This window comes from Schistocerca serialis, chromosome 3 (genome assembly GCF_023864345.2).
Source record: "Schistocerca serialis cubense isolate TAMUIC-IGC-003099 chromosome 3, iqSchSeri2.2, whole genome shotgun sequence".
Taxonomy (NCBI): domain Eukaryota; kingdom Metazoa; phylum Arthropoda; class Insecta; order Orthoptera; family Acrididae; genus Schistocerca; species Schistocerca serialis.
In genome coordinates this window covers 854986062-855012389 of record NC_064640.1, presented here as the reverse complement: position 1 = coordinate 855012389, position 26328 = coordinate 854986062, and the positions used below count along the sequence as shown (strand labels likewise).

The following is a 26328-nucleotide window of genomic DNA, read 5'->3' as shown; positions in this document are numbered from 1 at the left end:
CATAGAAGCCTACCTACACAGTCAGTGTGGCTGACAAATTTGTGGTAGCAACTGAAAGGGCCTCCTTTTCCTAAAGGAGAGATTTCAGCGCTGCTTGCATGGACATGAGAACTGACAGAAAAACCAAATACACTGAGCATGATGAAGTGAACACCACACTCAACACCAATTGTGTCATAATATTAGACATAAACAATAGTGTGGCCCAAAGAACAATGTTTGTTTATTCATGTACAAGTAAACAGCAAACATAGAAATGGGGAGAATATTGGGAGAACAGAAGAGGCTCTCTCCTGGAACTGCAGAGTATGCAGTAGGAACATTTTGATTGGAGAACAGGAAAGGAAAATCTATGACCTTCAGACACAGTCGGAGGGAGCAAGGAAGGAATTCATAAGGATCAAGGGAGATAGGGGGAGGAGGGTGGCTGGGAAGTGGCAGCTGGTAGGAGGATAGGAAGAAAGAGAACATTATCTGACAGTTTTATCGTCAACAGCAAAAACAGGCATCTACCACTACCAGAGTTACATGGAGAAGTGCCTCAGGTAGAATGAGGAGCAGGAAATATGCAGCACACTTCAACCATGGCCAAGAAGCCTAGGAATGTACAAAGTGTTAGGAAGAAGAAAGTGCTGCTGCTAGGTAGTAGCCATGGTTGAGGTGTAGGTCCTCAGTTAAAGGAAAGTTTAGGGGCAGCGTACCAGGCCACCAGTATATTCAAGCCAAATGCAGGGCTAAGTCATTTGATAGAGGACCTAGGGTCTTTATGTAAGGACTTCACAGAAGAGGACCATGTAGTGATAGTGGGTGGGATGGGAAACAGTTTGGACAGGGATGGGGCATATGACACAGGTGGTGACACGGACAAGATAGCTTCCCTGACTCATGGCACCAACGTACACTTTGTTGAGCTGTTCCTGCTTCATGATCAACCACACCTTGATGGAGCTGTGAGGTGAATCAATGTGGGGTTAAGGATGGCTCTGAGGACAACCAACTTTGCTCATGTTTCTCTGCTGCCCATCGGGATTATCAACAGATAGGGTTTCCCTAGGCATGGCCTGCACCTAAACAGGACTGGGAAGGGAAGATTGATACAGCTGATTCATGAAAGTATAGGGAGTGGATCTTGGGCCACACATGGTCAAATAACTGTTGTCATAGGTAGGAAAAGTAGGTCTTTTTTAGGATAAATCCAGACACCAGGTTCCCCTCATAGAGATTATCTCAAGCAGTTTAAAAAATACTGAAACAATCACTCACAAGACATATTTTAACACTTCAAATTTCACACGTACCAGATGTCGCAAAGAAAAATAAACCATTGGAAAGAGTAACATGGGGCATTTCACAGACTTAACAATCCTCCATCAAAACATGCAATCAATAAAAATTAAAATACAACTATTAGAAGTTGATTTCCAATCTTTGAACTGCACAGTAGTTTGTATTACTGAGCACTGGTGTAGAGACACAGAAATCGAATATGTAGTATTAACATTGTATGGAATGGCAACTATTTCAAGGGTTGGAGGATCATGTATTTATATTAGAAAAGGAATACAGTTCAAATGAAGACATGACCTCAGTACAGTAAGTGAAGACAAACACTTTGAAATATCAGCTACTGAATTAACAGGGCTTGATATAACCAAGAAATTAATCCTTTTGTGTGAGTATAGATCTCCCAGTAGTAGTGTGGACATTTTTTTCAATAAATTAAGAGAAGTTCTAGAAGTAGTCTGAAGTGCAAAGGTCAACATAATTCTGTGTGGGGATATTAACATCAACAGTAATATCATAGATGAATCCAGCAGCACCTTCATAAACATCCTTCAGAGTTTTGGCATGTCCCTATTGGTCAATAGTGCAACAAGGGTTACTACAATGACTGCATCAGTAATTCACCCTGTGGCCACAAATATGGACAGGGAAAAATGTGATTTAGCTGTAAAAGATCTCAAACTATCAGACAATCTCTGTCAAATAACAGTAGTAAAATCAGGCATCGAATCATTCCCTAAACTCCAAGTCTACAAATGACATCTATCAGAAGGAAACCAATGTGAATATGAAATTCTCTAAATTCTCCACATTGTTTGAATTTAACTTTGAAAAGGCATTTCCAAAAGTATGCATGTCTGTATGAACATCTCACAAAAACAGATGGATAACAGCAGGTATTAAGAAGTCCTCCCAAACACTTAAACAACTCAGTTCCAACAAAAAGATTTGCAATGATCCAGAATACAGATACAAAAAGGTCCTACAAGAATGTGCTGATTTCTGCAGAAAAGTCATTTAATGATAAAATAATATATAATGCAGAGAATGAAAGCAAAACAGTCTTGGATGTTATTAAAAAAGGAAATGGAGAGAGGCAAACAAATGCAGAATAACATACTGCGAAGGGAGTGGGATAAGGTAATAAATGATCCACAACACTTAGCAAACTATATAAATGAGCATTTTTCAAGTATTGCCAACAAGTTACAGCAAAAATTCCCCAAAAAAAATATAACACCTGCAAATAATGTTGCACTAAATACAATGATGTTACTTCCAACCACAGAGAATGAAGTTAATAAAATTGTTCAGTAACTAAAAAATAAATTGTCAGCAGGCTTAAATAAAGTACCAGTGTTTGTACTGAAACAATGCATAGGGATTATACAAGGCCCCTTAACAAATATAATAAATGAATCCTTCACATCAGGGACATTTCCAGAGCAGTTAAAGCAGGCAAGAGTTGTACCTTTGCTTAAGAAATACAGTATAATGCAGAAGACACAGAAAATTACCAGCCCATTTCCCTGCTGTCAGCATTCTCAAAAATAATAGAAGCAATTATGAAAGACAGATTAATGAATTACCTGAATACATACAATCTTTTAAGCGAATCACAGTTTGGTTTACAAAGTGGCAAAAATACGAAGTCAGCAATAGTAGAATTCACAAAATTTGTACTTGATGCTCTTGATAAAGATGAGTATGTCACAGGCATATTTTTGGATCTTTCTAAGGCGTTTGATACAGTCAACCACAAGCTTCTATTAAATAAATTAGAAGCATTAGGAATAAGAGGAGTAGCTAATGACTGGTTTCCATCATATGAAGCAGATAGGGCACAAAGAATAGAGAACACATACTTCAAATAGAACTAAACATTTAGTAAAACTCTTATCAGAACCAAAATACATTAATATAGTGGTTCCACATGGTAGCACATCAATGACTTTCCCACTTGTGTTACTCGTGGTGAAAAAATTGTCTTTGCTGATGACAGCAATATTATAGTCATGGAGAAAACAAGAGAACTCCTTGCCAAGAAAGCAACTGAAACTCTCAAGGAAGTTTATGATTGGTCAATAAGCAATAAAGTGACATTTAACATGAAGAAAACTAATGCCATGAATTTCAGTTTGAAGAGGAAAAATGACCATGTTAAATTAAATGTAGATTTTACCTCTATAGACTGTGTAATAAATGCAAAATTTTTAGGAATGACTATTGATTCTCAGTTGAAGTGGTGCAAACACACAAAGCTACTTGCAAACAGAATGTCATCAGCCCTTAGAATCCTATCATCAGTGTGTAACATGCAGTGTCATTTAGTTACTTATTATTCATATGTACACTCAATGATTAGCTATGGCATTCTTTTTTGGGGAACAAATGCACAAAATATGAACATAATTTTCAAACTTGTAAAGTTCTGTTCAGAATACTGGGGATTTTAACTGCTCCTTGTGAATTCATTCACCAGTCAATTGTACACATCAAAAATAACATTGGTAATTACTGCACAAACAGCTCTGTCCATGGCCATGCAACAAGAGATAGATAGACTCAACTTACATTTACCAAGAAAAAAAAACATAAAACTCAAAACAGCACTTTCTACCAAGGAATAAAACTGTACAATAAATTACCAAAAGAGATTAAAGAAATTGCAGAAATACACTTCTTTAAAAAGACAGCTAAAAGTGCCTGTTATACAATATATTTTATGCATTGAAGGATTACTTAGCTAAAACAGAGTAGGGGTTTGATAAAAAAAGTTATACAAATAAATAAATGATGATGATGATGATGATGATAAAACATACAACATTCCACATAACACCTTCACTTAGTTTTTTTCCTTCTCTTTTCCTTTCTAGAAATACTTACCCCCCAAGCAATGCATGGCACAATAGTAACGTCTCTTCCTCTTTCTGACCTCAACATCTCACTCTTTATGGAGGAATGCTGATTCAGTTTTTCAGGATAGCAAATGGGAAGTTGCGGTACAGAAAATGGCCCATGTGCAGTGACTGATAGTGAGATATGACTGAACAGTGTGGCATTACATTATTTAACAAATTATTTGTTAAAAAAAGTATTCTATACCAGGAGTAAATCTAATGGTTGTCTCTAACTAGAACTCTGGAAATGTGTGTGTCTACTAATTAGCTTATTTTAAATTGTTCTAAACTTGTAAATACTTTAACATGTCCAATATCCTTGTAATAAGAGATCTACGGATGAATAAATCTGCTGCTGCTGCTGCTGCTGCTGCTACTACTGCTACTAATACTACTACTACAAATGGCAGTTATTATGACTTGAAACCTAAGTTGGTTAGCTCTTTGTGTACTACTGTTCTCAGTATCCATGGAAAGTGGTTGAAGGGCAGTGAAAGTATGAGTAGGTGACATGTTGGACAGCTGCACCCCACCAAAGGACATGGAGATTGAAAGTTTGTCTGCTCTGTAACACAGATTAAGAAAGATCCAACAACAGAGTACAACACTGATGCAAGCACAAATGTTTCAGAGCACACCATGCTTTGCACATTGATATTTACTGGTCATTTTATGAATGTAACAATCTCTAATCTTCTTTATTATGTGTCATATCAATCTGGTATTAACAGTACTTAATGAGTCTTCATTTTACAGAGTCCTTCTAACAGGGATACCTGAAAAACAGTGATTATTTAATTCAGTATCCAGTAAAAATGTTTATCAAATATAATTATGAAAGGCCAGTATAGTGAGAAAAATATCAGTGGTACAGTAGCAATGTATGAATATCAGTATTGTTTTGGCAGTTTATTGATATTTCTAACATATTGGTGGTCTATCACTGTCATCTGTAGCCATTCATTTCAGTGAGTAGGAATAACTGCACCAGCCATCCAAGTTTCCCATTTGTGACTGAGTTAAGTGATTTAATAATGCAGTGAAGTGGATCTGTGTACTCCTGCAGGGAATAGAGTTTTACAGGAGAAAAGCTATCATTTGCAGGAACCCCACTCTACATTTGTGTTGTAGAGTGCTCCCCTTTTTTGTGAATAATAATCAAAGATGTCCATGTGACACTAAAATCATTCGTCTGTGTTTGTTCGTGGAATTTCATACAGGACCAGTCCTAAATTTTCTACTCCTCACCACTGATTTCTTTTTTGACCCTTTCACATTATCACAAGTGTTCCTCCCTTTCCTGGCTGTACTATCAACAGAGCATTAAAATTTGAAAGGAAATGGGAATCTACATAGGTCTTTTTTACCAGTATTCCATTAGTTTTTACATAAAATGGTACTTTAGATGATCATCAGCAGAAATCCACTTATGACACATAACTTGATTATATCAGTGCCCACATTTGGTAAATTGAAGAATTGAGATTTCTTTTGTGGATGTCTATTCAATTCTGCTGTTCAATACAGACCAAAACATAGTACTTGGTGTTCTCTTAATAATTTTAAATGCAGCAAAATTCAGTGTTTCAAATGGTTAAGTATCACATTTGTTCCAGTATACTGATGTGCCAACCACATTACAGCCCATAATTCAGGCTGCCCACTTGCTACAGGCTCGTAAGCTGGATGAAGATGTTCAGCATGTATGCAATATGTGTGATAAACTTTCAATGTTGCAGGTATGTATTCAAAATTAACTGTATCATTGTTTCAAATTGGTGTCAGTTATAACTGATTTATTAAATTTTGTGCATGATTAGATTGCTCATTGTGATGGTTCTTACATAGTAATGCATCCACTCATGTTAAAGACTGGTTTATATACCATATGGGTTAGGAAGAAACATATTTATAAAGACTTGTGAGCTACAGTTGTTTTTTCATTAAAGTAATTAGCATTTCTTGGTGCTTCATATGTATATTATACAGCAACTGATGATGTAATTCTCTGCAGCTAGAACAGGTTGTTCCAACTTATGTGCTTGTAATAATTTGTGGATTGCTCCAACCAGTATTGGTGTCAGTGAGGAATTGAATTAGCCTGCATAGCAGCACCTTGTAATCTGACAACTATAAATGGTGCACATTATGTTATTGCCAACAAGAAATTTGGAGTGTTACATTAACTAAAAAATGCAGGAAACAAAGGAAATAAATAATAAGGAATTCTATTAATAGTATGTAATATGTTCATTAGGCTTCTGAAGTTTGAGGTTTTTCCATATTAAGAGGAAATATTGAGAATTAAAGTGTTTGCAGTGTTACTGTGGAAGATTCATTGTAACCTCATAAAGAAAACTCCCTTCTTTGCTTTTTACTCTTGCTATGGACAAAAAAAGTGATAACATTAGTATATATATATATACCCAAACATGCACATGATCATGACCATATTTTTGTATAGGTTGTGAAACATTTTTGCTGTAATGAAAAATCCCACTAGGACAAAGTCAGTGTGCTGTGGTATCTTTCTTTCATTGAAGTTAGAAATACAAGATTCACATATTTTAACTTTGGTAATGGTGACAGATCATGGAATGAAACCAGGAAAGGATTGTTGAATAATTTAATTTCCATTTCCAAAATATTGAGCTCCTGCAGTCCCTTTTTAAAGACATGCTTAACTGGTTTATCTTGACTTGGTAATCAGTAAAACTAGTAATCTTAAAGAAGAAGAATGGGGCTTTCATGGCTAACGATATCTGCCATTGTCAGTGTGAGAACACAAATGTGTTGGCATTTGTTATATCAGATATGGTGACATGATACTTGCAGACAGAATATCATCAGAATTCTATGTGCTTGAAGTCTTAATGAGTATCAGCTGTTGTCTCTGAATTATGTACTATTTGTATGTACAATTAATTCTTCCTTCTGAAATTCTTCTTTGAGGAACAGTTTTGTCTGTCTCCATTTTATCAGATACTGAAGTTAGGAGAAAGTTGACATCCTTACAAATGTAATGTTGCAGCAGTAGTAGTAGTACAGCTATTAATTTAATGAATATTTCTGCTGTAGTTATTACTCATTTTATTTTGTATGGTTCTAACTGCTACACATGTTTTTCAGATAATCAAAATACTCAATCTGTATACAACCATTGATGAATCTGAAGAATGTGTTCCTGTCAGCTTTATTTGTAGAATACAGGCCAAGCTCCTGGAAAGAAGTGAACCTCAGAAACAGGTATGGAGAAATGAGAGCAAATTGCTGCTCTTGCAATGTTTCATAACTACTGAACCTTTTAGAGAAATTGTTAGACGTCTATAAACCATGTAATGTGTTGCATTTTCTACACTGACAAAGGTACCACAATTAGCCTTCTTCATTTTAATTCCTCTCAGCAGTATGATGTTTTTGTAGTCCAATGAAAAATTAATTAGTCCTGGAGAGCTCTCTGAGAGTAGTGTTCCATTTCCTGACTGACCACCTCGATAGCTTTGACAGTGACATCTCCCACAGTTTCTCCCTGACCTATACTATTACTCACTATCTAGTATTTTGTGTGTGATATCACTGATCAGCAAGATGGTTGAATGATATGACATCCAATCAATTCCCTAAGGATGACAGCTGAAATTTTGTTAGCTACATGGGTTTAGACTATTTTTTGTTTATAATATACTTAGTTGTGAATGCCATATATCCATATTCAATCCCATCTAACTGTTTACCCTTTGCAGATGGTAAGTACCTAATAAATATTCAAGATTTAGAAAGAATGATATGGTGTCTAACAGTCTCTGCAGTACCATAGCTGTTAAATTGCAGTGCTAGTTTATCGTTAACAAAAGACAAAAAAAAGTTTTGCAGCACCTTAGTACCTATAGATATGTATGGGTAAGAATTCTACAGGAGCAGTGAGGGGAAGAATAAGCCTTCAGGAAGAAAAAATATTTACCGTGAAACAAACCAATCAGCAAAATAAAAGCAGTCTGAAAATGCATATCCGTATAACCAAAAACTGCTGCTGGGTAACACTGAAGACTGTATTCTTGAAGTCTGTCTCCTCTTCAGTGGCAGCCCTCCTGTGGTCCAGAGTGGTTTCTCCTTCTGTAGTTAAAAACTTGCCTTCACAGGTGTTGCAGCAGGAATCTTGGAAGATCATAGGAAACTAGTCCTGTACTTCAGCTATTGAGTACGAGGGGTATGCCCCCACAATGGTTACATGATCTGCCCAACTCTCCCCCTCCCTCTCCCCCTCCCCCTTTCCCACGCCCTCCCCGTCCCCCTTTCTCTCGCCCTCCCCCTCCCCCTACCCCTTTCTCTCGCCCTACCCCCATCCACCCCACCCCTTTACCACTTTTTGTGTAGAAAGGATGGCACTATTCCAGCTGGGTAATAAAATTTATTGCATTGAGTCAGCCTAAAGGTTTCATTGTGCCCTGTACCCATTGCTCTTTCACACTAGAGAGGCATATTCCACGGCAGAAAAATAATGTCACTGTAGTTGCACAGATTGTTGTACAGTGGGCAGCAGCTGGACTCTTGTCCCGGGAGAAATTGGTCCCTGCAAGCAGCAGCCACTTGGGCGTGGTCACTCATTGGCTACCTCTGCAATATTCCTGTTCGCCTTCATTCACCACTGACACCTGTTGTTTGTGGCTCTTGTGACAGTCATATGCCAAGCACCAACTGCAGGTGTCAGCATAGCTGTGTGTGAGTGGGTTGCAGCCAGCTGGCCAATTGCTTGCTGTCATCCTGCTGACCACCTGCCCTCTTCCCATGAAGTGAGGGCATGGTCGCCTCCTTGCACTGATGCAGTGCTAACGTAATAGTGTGAAATAAAATATTAATTTTGGCAGCCACCTCTTTCTGAACCTTCACCAGCCTGCTACCTTGCCTCAAACATTTGCTGTCTGCCATCCTTACATTGTAGTAGCCCCTCCATCTCAGGCTTGGCTATAATTGGCACCAGAATTGGTGGCGTCTCCAGTAGGCAGCAGATGGTGCATTGTACAAGCAGCACGATGTCTGGACCACTGCCTACAGTGTCAGCACAGTAGGGGGAGTGAGAGAACTATTGGTTATCTTTGTTGTGTGTGACAGACATGGGATCTAGCAGTAACTATCACCATAACTTGAAATTATTTGTTTAGGTCAGAGCAACTGGATAATGTGTCTGAGATTCAGGACAATGGTAAGGCTCAGTGTTTGGAGGATGTTAGATATTCACAATGTAATCTGCTCGGGAATTCTGCAGTGTGGGCTGAGTGAGTATATGTAACTTGCTTTACATCCTACCATATGGCCATGTTGCAAGGCTGTATATGGAGTGTAGTGATAATGATAAGGTGTAGTTTGTAATTTATTTATTTTTTCAGGTTGTGCACTGTTGCATATTTATACTTTGTGTATTGTGTGTGGATGATGAGTAAAGGTGTTGCAATGGCAGTCACACATGGTGCAGTTTGGAGCTTAAGGCAGTTCATTTTTTGAAAGAAAAGATAGTACAGTTGTCAGCAGATAAAACAGTAATGGGAGCAAACTGCAGTTAAGGATGAGGAAATGGCATTGCTCCAGGCACCAGACCAAGTAATAGATCAGCTGCTGCACGCCCCCCCCCCCCCTCCTTTTCCTGGAAGGTCATCTGAGGACGTGGTGGTATTTGTTGAGGACCCAATGATGTCAGCAGGTATTGGTGATTAGTCCAATGTTCAGTTGTTATTGGTGTCAAAATTACATCTAGTGGAAGAACTGAAAACTACTGTGGGATATACAGAGGCACTAAGAAATCATAAATGTTTGAGCAGATAAACTAGGGGCTTCTCAAGAGGTACAAGAAGCAGAGCTGTGCAATGTTCTTTCAGGAATGATTGAGTACTGTTACAAGGAGGCATTGACAAGCCATAGCGGATTATGCCAACAGAATATGCAAGGTGAATATGTACATACATACGAGCTGGGACAGAAGAATGAAGCAAATATTCAATACAATGGAAAAACAGACAAGGTTGAAAATTTCACTTTCATTTACTCATTGACAAGTTTTGGCTTGGGATACATTTTCAAATTATGCAGATAGTCAAAATGGTATTTCCCAAAATATAAGACCCATATCAAGATAACAAACATGTATACCCCCCTGCAGGTATGGGGGTTAGAATAGGTCTGAGGTATTCCTGCCTGGCTTACGAAGTGACTAAAAAGAGTTTCACACATTTCGGCCTTTATGTGATGATCCCCTGTATGGTTTGACCTCCATTCTCAAAAATTTTCCTGAAGAGCGAGCCAATTGGTGAAGGGTGTCTTACAAGGTACATCGTGTCCATCATGCATTGAGATCTTTAGCCCACTTTCTTGTTGTCGCATTGCAGTCCTGCCCATTCTCCATCTCTTGGGTGAGGACAAATTCCTGGGTGTGTGTTCCACCATGCACTATGCAGTGTCAATGTCTGCGTTGACTTCTTGGCACCTGATATCCAGCACGGTAGCCAGTCCGTTACGGTGGGGCTGCCATGTACCCTGTTGGTTGTAGCCCCTGACCACACAGGGACTGCTCTGCTGATGCCTGTGCCATTAACTCCCCATGTATGCCAAGTGGTAGATGCCCATCCTCCTGGGGCATCAGGTCTCCCAGCAATGGCCATCCTGCCAGGTGGCCTTTACTGCAGCTGGGTGGCGACCGTGGGGAGGGTCCCTGGTCAGAGTTGGTGGCATCAGGGTGAATGACAAGCGATGAAGAGTAGTCCATCATCTCTTGCTGGTGGTGAAACACTAGCAGCCTCTAAGCGATCACAAGCTCAATTCAATGCACAGAATTATGAATAAGAATCGTTATCCTCCCTGGCCACACCATGGGATGAACGTCAGGCTAAGGATTGCGACGGATCTTATTCACCCCAGTACCTTGAATGTTCGAGTGTTGATGGGGAATCTTTCATGACGATGAATCCTCACTTTTTTGTTGAGCATTTAGAGGACAAGTTCGTGGAGGTGGAGGGCTTGTCCAAAATGAGATCTGGGTCAGTCTTGATCAAAACCGCATCCTCTGTCCAGTCACAGGAGTTACTTGCTTGTGACAAGCTGGGGGATGTTTCTGCAACCATCATGCCCCACAAGAGCTTACATATGGTCCAGGGTATCATATATCACAGAGACCTTCTTGTGCAGTCCGACGATGAGCTGCGTGCCAATTTAGAGCGGCGAGGTGTACATTTCGTCCGGTGTGTCCACTGGGGTCCGAAGGATAATCAGGTTGCCACCGGTGCCTTCATCTTGGCCTTTGACGGTGATACCTTACCCAAGAAGGCCAAGGTGATCGTCTAATGGTGTGATGTAAAGCCCTATATCACTCCCCCGATGTGGTGCTTTAAGTGCTGGAAGTTCGGCCATATGTCTTCCCGCTGTATGTCCAGCGTCACGTGCTGAGATTGCAGACGTCCATTACATCCCAATACTCCGTGTGCCCCACCTCCCATCTGTGTCAACTGTGGAGAGCACCATTCACCTTGCTCGCCTGACTGCAGGATTCTCCAGAAAAAAAGGAAAATCATGGAGAACAAGACTCTGGACAGACTGACCTAAACTGAGGCTAAGAGAAAATTTGAACGCTTGCATGCTGCGTGTATGACATCGTCTTACACCACCGCTACAACAGTTCTGGCACCATCAGCTCCTCCAACCCCAGTCACCTCTCAGAGCCAGAAGACTACACCTGCCCCCTTGATGGTGGGGGCGTTTCCCTCCCTGTTGCTCCTGCACCACCTACTTTGGGAGCAACACTCCACCAACCATCAGGAACGTCCGTCCCCACTTCTAAGCCGGAGAAGCATAAGTCTTCTTCAGTTTCTCTGGCTAGGAAGGGGTCCCTTGGGTCACTCCCTTCCCAGGTTTCTTCTAGTGGGAAAGATGACGCCCGCCAGTGGCTGAAGAGCCAAAAAGCAGCTGGTTGTAGGGCTTCATGCTCATCATCAGTCCCAGAGACTGAGCCAATGAAGTCCTCCCAGCCAGGGAAACCCAAGGAGCAGTGAGAGAAATCCAAAAAGAAAACCCCTAAGATGAAGGAAATTTCAGTGGCACCCACACCACTGCTACCTACAAGCTCTGCGTCTGACGATGAGGTGGAGATTCTGGCGTCTGCTGAGGACCTAGATCTCACCAGACCCTCAGACACAATGGATATAGACTGCTCAGGCAATAAATCGGAGGCAGCAGGTGACTCTGAGGCGTAAACTGCCTCAGTGAATGTTCCATGTCTTCCCAGTCTCACGATGTCATCCTCAAGTTGAACTACGGCTTGTTTTTCCACTGCCTGGCTGAGCTACGGCAACTGTTAAGCTTTACACCTGCTATCTGCATTACCCTCCAGGAAACCTGGTTCCCAGCAATGCGAACCCCTGCCCTCTGCGGCTATAAGGGATATTACAGGAACCATAGCAACGATAATAGTGTGTCAGGTGGAGTTTGCGTTTATGTCCTAAACTCAGTCTGTAGTGAACATGTGCCCCTTCAAACCCCTCTTGAAGCTGTGGTTGTCAGAATAAGGACGACGCACGAAGTAACTGTCTGCAATGTATATCTTCCTCTGGATGGTGCAGTGCCCCTGAATGTATTAGCTGCACTAATTGATCAACTCCCTAAACCTTTCCTACTTCTGGGAGATTTTAATGTCCATAACCCCATGCGGGGTGGTACCATGCTTACTGGCTGAGGCAGAGATGTCGAAACTTTACTGTCGCAATTCGACATCATGGTAGTTACTCGGCCATTGATTTATCAATTTGCACCACAGGACTTCTCCTATCTATCCACTGAATAACACATGACGACCTGTGTGATAGTGACCACTTCCCCAGCATCAGGCACAAGGACGCCTGCCCAGATGGGCTTTGAAAAAGGTGGACTGGGGAACTTTCAGCTCTGCCGTCACCGCTGATGCTCCCCCACATGGTAACATCGATGTGATGGTTGAGCAGGTGACTAGCACAATTGTTTCTGCGGCAGAATACGCGATCCCTCGCTCTTCAGGCTGCCTGAGGCGTAAGGCAGTCGCTTGGTGGTCGCCGGAAGTCGCTGAAGCAATTTAGGAGCATCAGCGAGTTCTACAGGAGCATAAGCGACACCCTTCCTTGGAGCACCTCATACCTTTTAAACGGCTCCATGCCTGTGTTCACTACCTTATCAAACAACGGAAGAAGGAGTGTTTGGAGAGATAAGTCTCCACCACTGGGTGCCAAATGGCACCTTCGCAAGTCTGGGCAAAGATCAAATGTCTTTTCAGGTACCAGGCCCCAAAAGATGTCCCTGGTGTTACCGTGTACCGACGCAAACGCAATTGCCGAGCACTTTGCCGAGCACTTTGACCTGCACTTTGACCTGCACTTTGCCGAGCACTTTGACCTGAACTTTGCCGAGCACTTTGACCTGCACTTTGCCGAGCACTTTGACCTGCACTTTGCTGAGCACTTTGACCTGCACTTTGACCTGCACTTTGGCCTGCACTTTGGCCTGCACATTGACCTGCACTTTGGCCTGCACTTTGGCCTGCACTTTGCTGGGCACTTTGCCGAGCACTTTGCCGAGCACTTTGACATGCACTTTGACCTGCACTTTGCCGAGCACTTTGGCCTACACTTTGGCCTGCACTTTGCCGAGCACTTTGGCCTGCACTTTGCCGAGCACTTTGGCCTGCACTTTGACCTGCACTTTGACCTGTACTTTGACCTGCACTTTGCGTTGGAGAATTACCCTGCAGCCTTTCGCACACTTAAACAGCGGCTGGAAGAGAATGTCCTCTCATTCACTACATGCTGCAGTGAATCCTATAACACCCCATTTACAGAGTGGGAGCTCCTCAGTGCCCTTGTACATTGCCCTGACACAGCTCCTGGGCCTGATCACATTCACAGCCAGATAATTAAACATCTCTGATCAGACTACAAGTGACATCTTCTCGTCATCTTCAACCAGCTCTGGTGCTATGGCATCTTTCCATCGCAATGGCGGAAGAGCACCATCATTCCGGTACTCAAAACCGGTAAAAACCCGCTCGATGTGGATAGCTATCGGCCCATCAGCCCCACCAATGTTCTTTGTAAACTGTTGGAATGTCTGGTATGTCGGCATTTGGGCTGGGTCCTCGAGTCACGTGGCTTGCTGGCTCCATGTCAGGGCGGCCTTCACCAGGGTCGCTCTACCACTGATAATCTTGTGTCCATAGATTCTGCCATCTGAACAGCCTTTTCTTGACAGCAACACCTGATTGCCGTCTTTTTTTGACTTACATAAAGCATAAGACATGACTTGGCGACATCATATCCTTGCTACATTGTATGAGTGGGGTCTCCATGGACCACTCCTGATTTTTATCCAAAACTTCCTGTTGCTCCGTACTTTCCATGTCCAAGTTGGTGCCTCTCAATAGTTCCATCCATATCCAGGAGAATGGAGTCCCTCAGGGCTCTGTATTGAGTGTCTCTCTATTTTTAGTGGCGATTTACGGTCTAGCAGCAGCTGTCGGGCCCTCTGTCTCACCTTCTCTGTTTGCAGACGACTTCTGCATTTCGTACTGCGGCAGAAGTACTGTTGTTGCCGAGCGGCACATACAGGGAGCCATCCACAAGGTGCAGTCATGGGCTCTAGCCCATGGCTTCAAGTTTTCAGCCACAAAGTCGTGTGTCATGCACTTCTGTCGGCGTAGTACTGTTCATCTGGAACCCGCACTTTACCTTAATGATGATCCACTCACTGTAGTAGACACATATCAATTCCTAGGAGTTTTTTCGACGCTCGATTGAGTTGGCTCCCTCATCTTTGTCAGCTTTAAGCAGAAGTGCTGGCAGCACCTCAATGCCCTCCGTTGCCTGAGCAACACCAATTTGGGTGCAGATCGCTCTACACGGCTGCAGCTCTACAGAACCCTTGTCCAATCCTAAATTGACTATGGGAGTGTGGTTTATGGTTAAGCAGCGCCTTCAACATTGCATTTACTCGACCCTGTGCACCACTGTGGGATTTTATTAGCGACAGGAGCTTTTAGTACGAGTCCAGTGACCAGTGTCCTGGTGGAGGCTGGTGCCCTCCACTGTAGATCGGACGTGCGCAACTGCTCATAGTTACCCTGAGCATCCGAATTACCATCTCCTTTTCCTGCCCACGGCAGTCCATCTCCCGCATCGGCGGCCCAGATCAGGGCTAATGATTGTGGTTTGCGTGCGGTCCCTTCTCTCCAAACTGGAGTCCTTCCCTTTACCAGCTCTAGTTGCGGTCCGTTCACGTATGCCTCCATGGTGTACACCTTGGCTGCAGCTTCGTCTGGACCTTTTGCATGGCCCTAAGGACTCCGTTAACCTTGCTGCTCTCGACTGTCACTTTCCTCTCAATTCTTGACGTGTCCCGGGGCTCTGAAGCGGTTTACACCGATGGCTCAATGGCTGATGGTCATGTAGGCTTCGCATATGTTCATGGAGGACATGCTGAGCAGCACTCCTTGCCAGTTGACTGCAGTGTTTTCACTTCAGAGCTGATGGCCATATCTCGTGCTCTTGAGTACATCCACTCATGCCGTGGCGAGTCATTTCTCCTGTGAACTGACTCACTGAGCAGCTTACAAGCTATCGACCAGTGCTACCCTTGCCACCCTCTGGTAGCGTCCATTCAGGAGTCTATCTATCCTCTGGAACAGTCCCGCCATTCCGTGGTGTTTGTGTGGACACCAGGATACGTCAGAATCGTTGCTGACAGGCTGGCCAAACAGGCAATGCAGAAACCGCTTCTGGAGGTAGGCATCTCCAAAGCTGACCTGCGTTCTGTCCTACACCACAGGGTTTTCCGGCTTTGGGAGACGGAATGGATAACAGCGTGCACAACAAACTGCATGTCATTAAGGACACTACACATGTGTGGAAGTCTTCCACGCAGGCCTCTCGCAGGGAATCAGTTGTCCTCTGCCAGCTCCGCATTGGCCATATGTGGCTAACGCATGGTTACTCCATTGCGAGGACCCACCTGAGTGTCACTGTGGCCCCCTAAATGACAGTTGTCCACCTCTTGCTGGACTGCCCACTTTTACCCACTCTGCAGCAGACTTTTAACTTTCCCAGCACCCTGACTTTGGTGTTGGTCAACAATGCCTCCACAGCAGCTTTAGTTTTACGTTTTATCTGTGAGAGTGGGTTTTATACTTCTATCTAGGTTTTAGTACATGTCCTTTGACCCTTTGTGTCCTCCACCCTAGTGCTTTTAGGGTGGAGGTTTTAATGTGTTGCAGAGTGACTTGCTTTCCCTTTTTTTCTCGTGGTTGGCTAGCCACTGTAATCTGCTTTCATGTTTTACTCTCTTCTGTTTCTAGCGTCCCTGTTGTTTCCTTGTCCTCTTTTGTTCCTTTTAGTGTTCATTGCCTTCCCTTCATTCTTGTGGCTTTTCCTTTCTTTCTGTTTTGTGTTATACGTTTCGTCCGTTTTATTCTCACACTTGTGGCATTATTTTATTAGGAACAAGGGACCGATGACCTCATAGTTTGGTCCCTTCTCCTGCCTTTAAACAAAGTAACCAACCAAACATGATAGGTAACAAAGTGAAAATGAATAGTTATAGAGTATACAATTATTTTTTGGTGTTGCGATTCTTTTCCCCCATTAGTGTCATCAATTTTGTAGCAGTTTTACTCAGGCAGCAGTTCCACAAGGGCACAGGGCTATAGCAGACAAGGAGATGACATGGAGTATGTGCTTCAGACTTAGTACCACAGTGCAGCAGACCTTCCTGGATCACTTCAGCAGCAGCCCAACTCCTGTCATGATGGCAACGAGGCAACAAATTGCAACCTATGCACAGCAGCTGTTTCTCACCACCGCAGTGGACATGCCTCTGTGCCACATGCAGAGGCTGCCTGGGTGCAGTAACTCATTTGCAGGATTGGCTACCTCTGCAAGATTACTCTTCACCTTCATGCATTGCTGACACCCATAGAACGGGGCAAGGCCATCTCCCAGTATAGATACAGTGATAATGTAACAGTGCAAAATAAAACATTAATTTTGACAGTCTCTTCTCTCTCGTCCTTCACCAACCATGAACTCCCCACTGTCTCCCATCCTGACATCATAGCCAACTGTCCACCCCAAGGTCACCTATAACATGCAACTGTTATGAGCACCCACAGAAAGTGGTGGTTGAAGGATGGTGAAAGCACTGGTAGGTGACAAGATGCTGAATCTACATGGCTGATCATAGAATGTGGAGGTCAGAGACTTGCCGGCTCTATAAAGGCAGACAGGGAGTGCTCAGTGGTAGATCTGATGACACAGTGCTGAACAGGCAGAAGTGTTAAGGGGTGCATAGTTTTGTGCACATTATTGAAAATAAGCCCCCACAACAAACAACCCTTGTGTGTTCACATGTTGACCCAATGACACTGCCAGTTGTGATTGCAGTGGCCACAGAATCAGGGAGATTAAGCCATGAATCAATGTAAATGTCTTGCTTAGTTAGATGGATCACATTTCTTGTTACACAAGATCAGTAATTGTGTCTGGATATACAGGCCAGGATGCAGGCCAATTGGAGTAGTTTTATTCTCTGTTGGACATTCACCTTGTTTTTCGTGGGAAGTATAGAAATAATCAGACACATTAAAGCTATGGAGTATATGGACACTGTTGTAGACCATTTACATTCCTTCATGCTTGATTTCTTTCTGCCAGTGATGACATCTTCCAACATAACTTTCCATGTCTCATGCCTGGAAACATACTGTAGTGATCTAGGAGGCAATACAGTTACCTCACGTTGATGTCTTTACCACCAGATTCACCTGATTTGAACCTAGACATTTAGTAGCATAACAATGCTTCAATCTGGTTCCTGACAATACTATATGTAGCTCACAATGAGTTGCTCCACCCCACAGATGAAATGCACAGACTTGTCTTAACAAGGTTTGGTCTTGGCTGGTTCTGATTATACAAACATCAAAAAACATTTTGCATCACCCCGGTTCCCAGAACTCCTAAAGATAGATGTTGACTGTGGATATTGTATCACAGACACAGTCCCTTTGACTGTTCAGAGATCCCCCTGCGGGTACGGGGGTTAGAATAGGACTGAGGAATCCCTGCCTGTCGTAATAGGTGACTAAAAGGAATCTCGCACTTTTTGGCGCTATAAGTTCTGGTCCCATTTTATGATTTGACCTGCCACTTTCCAAATTCCACAGAAGTGCAGGCCATATGGGGAAGGACACCTTACATGGTGCAAGAGTTGTCCATAGTGCCCTTAGATTCGATCTCCTGAACCTCTTGTCATGGCTTTGCATATCCACCTGCAACTCAAGTATATGCGCGAGGACACTTTACAGGGTATGTCACTTGCTTATGTTGTCTCCTGTCCTCATTCGCCCCCATGACAGTATTGTATTTCTCTGCACCCACTATTCAGCATGGTAGCCAGTCCGTTGTAGTGGGGCTGTCATGTACCCATTTGGTAGTAGTCCCCTGACAACACAGAGATTGCACTGCTGATGCCTGAACTGTAAACTCCCCATGTATGCCAAGAAGTAGATGCCTGTCTTCCTGCAGCATCAGGACTCCTGGCAATGGTCATCATGCCAGGTGGCCTTTGCTGTGGCTGGGTGTCACCTGTGGGGAGAGCCCCTGATCAGAGAGGGTGGCATCAGGGCAGATGACCTGCAATGAAGTTGACTAAGTCATCTCTCGCTGGTGACCATATGCCACCAGCAATCTCTGCGAAGGGCAAGATCGAGTACAATGCTGACAGATATGACACTAAATTGTTTCCCCCCCCTCACTACACCATGCGAGGAACAGTGGGCTACAGAAAGAAGAGAGCCATATTCACCTCGGTATTTAGTCTGTAGCAGAATAGACGGGGACTCCTTTCTACTTATGAAGCTTCAATTTTTTGTTGAACATCTTGAGGATAAGCCTGGGGAAGTGACAGCACTGTGCAAGAAGAGCAGTGGTGCAGTCTTTATTCAGACAGCACCCCAGCCCAATCTTGGGCGTTACTCGCTTGTGACCAGCTGCATGATATTCCAGTTTCCATCACTCCCCATAAAAGCCTCAACATGGTCCAGCGGATTATTTTCCATTGCGATCTACTCTTGCAGTCTGATGATGAGCTACGTGGCAATCTAGATTGGTGGGGTGTTCATTTCATCTAGTGCGTTTACAGGGGACCCAAAGACAACAGGGTTGCTACTGGTGCCCTCATCTTGGCCTTTGAGGGTGATTCATTGCCTGAAAAGGTCAAGGTGATGGTTTACCATTGTGGTGATAAACCATACATCCCTCCCCCTATGCAGTGCTTTAATGCTGGAAATTCAGGCACGTCTTCCCACTGCATTTCCACCGCCACATGACAAGACTGCGGACATCCACTGCATCCAGACACTCCCTACCACGTGTATCAACTGTGGAGAGCAGCACTCCCCCTGCTCACCAGACTGCACAGTACTCCAAAAGGAGCTAAAAATCATGAAATACAAGACCTTGGACCGGTTGACTTACTAAGAGGCTAAACGTAAATTTGATCGATAACACCCCATTTCGTTGATCTCCACATGTGCTGCTGCTACATTACAATTGCCATCACAAGTACCAACCATACCACACTCTGTGCGCCACGAACAGGGGGCCGTCCAGGCCACCAGAATACATCCGCCCCTTGGTGGTAGGGGGAAAATCTCCTTTCGTTTCTCCCATAGTACCTACTTTGGGAGCAAGGCCCCCCAAATGCAGGGGACATCAGTCCCCTTTCTCCAGCCAGAGAAGCAACAGCCTCCTCCAGCTCCTCTCATGCAGAAGGGGTCCTTTGGTACCCTCTCTCCCAAGGTCTCTACTGACACAGGGGGGACACACACCAGTGGCTAAAGGAGCCAAAAGCTGCTGGACGAAGAGCTTCTCGGTCTTCCTCTGTGCCTGAAACTACTTCAGAGAAGTACTCCCAGCGCCCATAAAGAGAAGCAAGAGGGTAAGCAAACAAAGAAGTTTGCTAAGAAAAAGGACCCTCCAGAGACCAATTATGCACCTGCAGTTGAGGTGGATATCTCACCATCCCTTAAGGACCTGGATCTCACTGACATGTCATCCACAATAGGAATGGATACAAATACTCAATCGGTGGCAGCAGGTGACCCTGAGGCGTAACCTGCCTCCTTGCATGCTTCATGCCTTCCCAACCTCATGATATCGTCATCCTCCAGTGGAATTGCTGCGGTTTTTTCCACCACCTGGCTGAGCTACGGCAACTGTTAAGCTTTACACCTGCTTTCTGCACTGCGCTCCAGGAATCTTGGTTCCCGGCAATGTGAGCCCCTGCCCTCCATGGCTATACGGGATATTACAAGAACAGTAGTGCCTATTATAGTGTGTCAGGTAGAGTTTGTGTCTATGTCCTGAACTCAATATGCAGTGAAACTGAGCCCCTTCAAACCCCTCTTGAAGCTGTGGCTGTCAGGAAAAGGACGACGCAGGAAATAACTGTCTGCAACATATATCTTCCTCCAGATGGTGCAGTACCCCTGAACACATTGACTGCACTGATTCATCAACTTCCTAAACCTTTCCTACTTTTGGGAGATTTTAATGGCCATATCCCCTAGTGGGGTGGCATTGTGCTTACTGGCCAAGGTAGAGATGTCGAAACTTTTCTGTTTCAACTCGACCTCTGCCTCTTAAATACTGGGGCCACCACACATTTCAGTGTGGCTCATGGCACTTATTCGACCACTGATTTATCCTTCTGCAGCCCAGGACTTGTCCTACCTGTCCACTGGAGAGCCCACGACGACTTGTGTGGTAGTGACCACTTTCCCATCTTCTTGGACGTCCAACAAGATGGGTTTTAAACAAGGCAGACTGGGAAGCTTTCACTTCTGCTGTCACCACTGAATCTCCCCACAAGATGCCATCGATGGTAGTTGAGCAGGTCACTATAATGATCATTCCTGTGGCGAAAAACACAATCCCTTGTTCTTTAGGGTTCCCCCAGTGAAAGTCAATACCTTGGTGGTAATCAGAAATCACTGAGGCCATTAAAGAGTGTCAGCGAGCTCTACAGTGACATAAGCAGCACCCTTCCCTAGAGCACCTAATAGCTTTTAAAACAGCTCTGTGCCCACGTTTACCACCTTATAAAAAGATGGAAACAGGCATGTTGGGAGAGGTATGTCTCGACCATTCGGTGCCATATATCACCTTCCCAAATCTGAATGAAGATCAGATGTGTTTGTGGGTACCAGACCCTGACAGGCGTTACTGGCATTAACATCAATGGCATGTTACCTACTGACACAAACGCAATTTCCGAGCACTTTGCTGAGCATTATCCCCCAACCTCCATGTCGGAGAATTATCCCCCAACCTCCATGTCGGAGAATTATACCCCAGCATTTTGCACCCTCAAACAGTAGATGGAAAGGAAAGCCCTCTCGTTCACTCAATGTCACCATGAACCTTATAATGCACCATTTACAAAGTCGGAGCTCCTCTGCATCCTTGCACATTTCCCTGACACAGTTCCTGGACGAGATCGGATCTGCAGTAACATGATCAAACATATCTTGTCTGACTACAAGCTACATCTCCTTGTCATCTTCAACCAGATCTGGTGCGATAGCATCTTTCCATCGCAATGGTGGGAGAGCACCATCATTCCAGTGCTCAAATCCAGTAAAATCCCGCTTGATATGGATAGGTATCGGCCCATCAGCCTCACCAACGTTCTTTGTAAGCTGTTAGAATGTATGGTAAGTCAGCGTTTGTGTTACGTTCTGGAGTGACGTGGCCTACTGGCTCCATGCCAGGGCGATTTCCACCAGGGTCACTCTTCCACTGATAACCTGTTTCCCTCAAGTCTGTAATCTGAACAGCCTTTTCCAGATACCAACATCTGGTTGCCGAATTTTTTGATTTATGAAAAGCTTACAACATGACCTGCTGACATCATATCCTTGCCGCATTATATGAGTGAGGTCTCCAGGGCCCGCTCCAGATTTTTATCCTAAATTTCCTATTGTTCAGTACTTTCCGTGTCCAAGTTGGCACCTCCCATAGTTCCTCCATATCCAGGAGAATGGGATCCCGCACGGCTCTGTATTGAGTGTATCTCTGTTTTTAGTGGCTATTAACTGTCTAGAAGCAGCTGCCGGGTGTTGGTCTCACCTTCTCTGTATGCAGACGACCTCCTCCAGTACTGGTTTTACAAGCGGCGCCTACAGGGAGCCATCCACAAGGTGCAGTCATGGGCTGTAGCCCAGTGCTTCCAGTTTTCAGCCGCGAAGTCGTGCATCTTGCACTTCTGTCAGTGTCGTACCATTCATCCAGATCTTTTAACTTAATGACGATCCACTCACTGTAGAGGATACATATAGATTCTTAAGACTGGTTTTTGATGCCCGACTGACGTGGCTTCCTTATCTTCATCAGCTGAAATGGAAGTGCTGGCAGCACCTGAATGCCTTCTGCTGCCTGAGGAACACCAACTGGGATGCAGATCGATCTATGCTGCTGCAGCTCTACAGAGACCTTGCTCAATCCTGCCTTGAATATGGGAGTCTCGTTTATGGTACACCGGTGTCCTCAGCATTACATTTACTCGACCCAGTACACCATCGTGGCATTCAACTAGCAACAGGAGCTTTTAGCACAAGTCCAGTGACCAGCTTCCTGGTGGAGGCCGGAGTCCCTCCATTGAAGGTTAGGCATGTACAGGGGTTCATTCCCACATTGGAAGCCCAGGTCAGGGCTTACAAGTGCAGTTTGCATCCGATCTCTTCTGTCTGAAGTGGAGTCCTTGCCTTTACCACCATATACTTGAGGTCTATTCACGTACACGTCCATGGTGTACAACTAGGCCAAAGCTTTGCCTGGACCTTCCACATGGCCCTAATAAATACAAATGTTAGTGGGAGTTGCATTCACTAGTGGATCATAAGAAATATAAACTGTCTTACCAAGCTACAGAAGTGATGTGTGGAGTGGTACATTACAAACAAGCACAGATATGATAATTTAACAGTGAGTTTGTACTATCATAGTATTTTAACAAATGAGTAAAAAATACGGGGCAAACAAATTGTGATTATCATATGTTAAGGACGGGCTGCAAAAGTTGACATGTAGCTATAGGAGTACTAAAACTCAAGCAGTTGGACTCAGCTGGCTATGTTTCGAGAAGATTTCACAAATACATAAAAAAAAGTGTGAAGGCTCTTCACCAATGTGAGGAGTTAATGTACAGTGTTTCCTGTTAAGTGCTGTTTAGTGATTATAACATATTTGTATTACAAAACGCCATAGATGTTTTGTGTTTATTCAGGACCCCTAGGCAATACTCTTTTTGAATACATTCATGAAATCATTAACATGCCAACTGATGAGTTCGTTTCCACATTATTTCATTTGATTGGCAAGCATCAAGTATAAAAGTATAATTTTAGCATTCAACAATGATGAAATCAAAGTATGCATTGACTGCCAGACATGGTCAAACACACCAGGAGTTTCTTTGATTGCAACACCTGCAAAGAAAATTCTTGTGACGAGATCCATTTCAGACTACACAAGCTTACGATACATGAGAGATTTCATGGCTCTCACAGAAAGAAACCAAGACTCAAATCGAGTGACCTGGTCCACCATGCCCAATCAATTAATGCAATAATGACTTATTCAAACACCTATGAATAGCCAATCCAAAATGAGCATGCACTCCATTATGCTGGAACCACATGCTGTGCATCACATTTACTGTAGCATTTTCAAGCGAACTGGGAAGAACCTGTTCCAGAAAAGTCTGATAATAAGTGGGATAGTAAAAGGTACTGCTCAATGAAGCACTCACTGACCAAACCCACCCACATGTTAGCCGTGAACTGATGTTGTGCAATATGGTGCTGCATGCCGCGAGCATTTCCTGGTACCCATAACTGCTCATTGTGGTAAAGGAATACACCATCTCCCCTCCAGAAGTGAGTGTGAGTGAGTGTGTGTGTGTGTGTGTGTGTGTGTGTGTGTGTGTGTGTGGTTTGCTATGGAAGTACACTGGTTCATGTTGTGTATTTTATTCATCACTATTTGCATAACCTTGTTGCTCTTGCAGGCCACATTGCTGATGGACACAAAATTCATGTTCCCACTAAGATTTCCTTTCAATCCATCAAAAATCAAGCTTGAAGATATAGAAGTACCAGAGGTGTTGAACCTACCAATGCTAAAGAAAGTTTAAACTTGTGAGAGTAGTGTTCATCAGGAAAACAGAAATGTGCCCTACTACAAGGTTTACATAGATTTCCTTCTGGAGATCTGGGTTCTGAAGTAATAAATGTAAAAATTGTAATGAGATATGTGTTTAATGTTAAACAGTCATCAGCATCCTATAAATGTAAACTTCTTTATTCCTTCACTCTAATATTCATTTCATTCTTAATATATCGTTATTACGTTAATCTATCTGCTTACAGTTTTTTGTTCATCAAAAATATTATATATAAAATATCTTTTATAATTATTTAAGATGTTTGCAATTTGTGTACATATGGCTTTTGTTGAAATATGTTATTAATGTTTGGCTTTCATGTGCGAGTGGGGGGGGAAGGGCTGGAGGTACTGGGGTTGTGTGTGTGTGTGTGTGTGTGTGTGTGTGTGTGTGTGTGTGTGTGTGTTTGGATCTGTATAATGTCCTAAATCTCTGTCAACAACAAATATTTGCAGATGTAAAAACAGATGTTGTCATGACAACTTTGTTTACTTGTAACACAACTGTCATTTTTCCTCCTCTATCTGTGAAATCAAAACTTTGTTCTAAAAGTCAAAGAATGTGTATATACTATGTGGAGCAGTGTTTTAAGCTCTCTTAATTCTCCACAATGATGGTTTATTTAAATGTCATGGCACTACTAGACTATTATTCCTTTTTGTTAAAATTTTTTCAAGAAAAATAGGGTTCAGGAGACAGAGAAATAAAATGTTGTCATCTGACAGATCAGTAACCATGAAGAAACTGAAATACATAAGTCATTTTTCTTTCAAGGACATTGATTGTTCCTCCGTATTCTCACTTTTGCCTAATATGAAAGAAAAATTTCTATCGTATCTTTGGTATTCTGTTTATCTCGCCACCTTCTTCCTCTTATACTGCTTCTTCATCATCTGTTCCTCATTAACACTTAGGTAAAACTTGTATGATTAATTTCAGGATGATCTTGTTTTTCATTTGCAGTCATTCCTCAGTGTCTGCCAACTAGGTATCTATTATAATTTACTCCAGGCCTCTTAAATGTAAAGTTGTATCTCCTGTACTCAGGCAGGACTGCTTTTTTTATTTTCCTTTTTTTAGTGACAAGTTACTTCCAGCCACTTATGAGTGCCAAATTACTTTGTTGTAATCATAATATGGTTTGTCTGTAAATGAACAGTACAAATATATGTCTGGAAGTTGTTACAAGAATTTGGTTTCTGGCCAGTACTGCCATGTAAATGAAAATCAGATCTGCTATGTGTAAGTGATTTACAGGTATGACTGGCTTTTAGTATCAATTTTGTACTAGTTACTGTGTACATAATGGGCCTCCAGCAAGCCTTTGTTATTATTTACCTAGAGATTTCCATTCAGACTAAGGCATTTCATGTTAAAAGGTAAATAAGGAGTTGTACCCTGATAAGGATATTTAAAAATGGATTTTCTGTTTCATTTCATATAATTATCAGTTAGTATGGTCTCATTTTTTAAACATTTTAGCTTTTTCACAATATCCATATCAACCATACAAAAGAAATTACTGTGATGATAAAGAAATCAAGTTAACTTCTTTCTTTCTGTCCGTTCTGTGCAAGTGATTTTTGTCAGAAATAATATAATTTTTTAAATTGTTGGGACTCGCCATGATAATGTAATTTGACCATGTGTTACAGAGATATTGCAAGTTACTGGTTGACATGCACAGAACATTATGGTCACCAACCTTCCATCAATAGCAGTGTCACGTTGTGAGGAATGACTGCTACACACACACACACACACACACACACACACACACACATACACACACTGTGTATGCATGTGTGCGTGCATGGGTGTGCGCGCGCGCATGTAGAATGGGGAAGGTGGGCAGTCTGAG

General features: G+C 43.0%; 1 protein-coding gene across 1 annotated transcript in view; it reads left to right on the top strand.

The window, feature by feature from the left end:
* Nucleotides 1-24437, top strand: part of LOC126471270 (unconventional myosin-Va-like) — a 70181-nt gene extending 45744 nt beyond the window's left edge. The window contains exons 8-9 of the mRNA XM_050099389.1: nucleotides 5804-5926; nucleotides 24312-24437. Coding sequence (XP_049955346.1) covers nucleotides 5804-5926; nucleotides 24312-24437 — 249 coding nt within the window. The remainder of the gene's footprint in view (nucleotides 1-5803; nucleotides 5927-24311) is intronic.
* Nucleotides 24438-26328: the final 1891 nt, after the last annotated feature.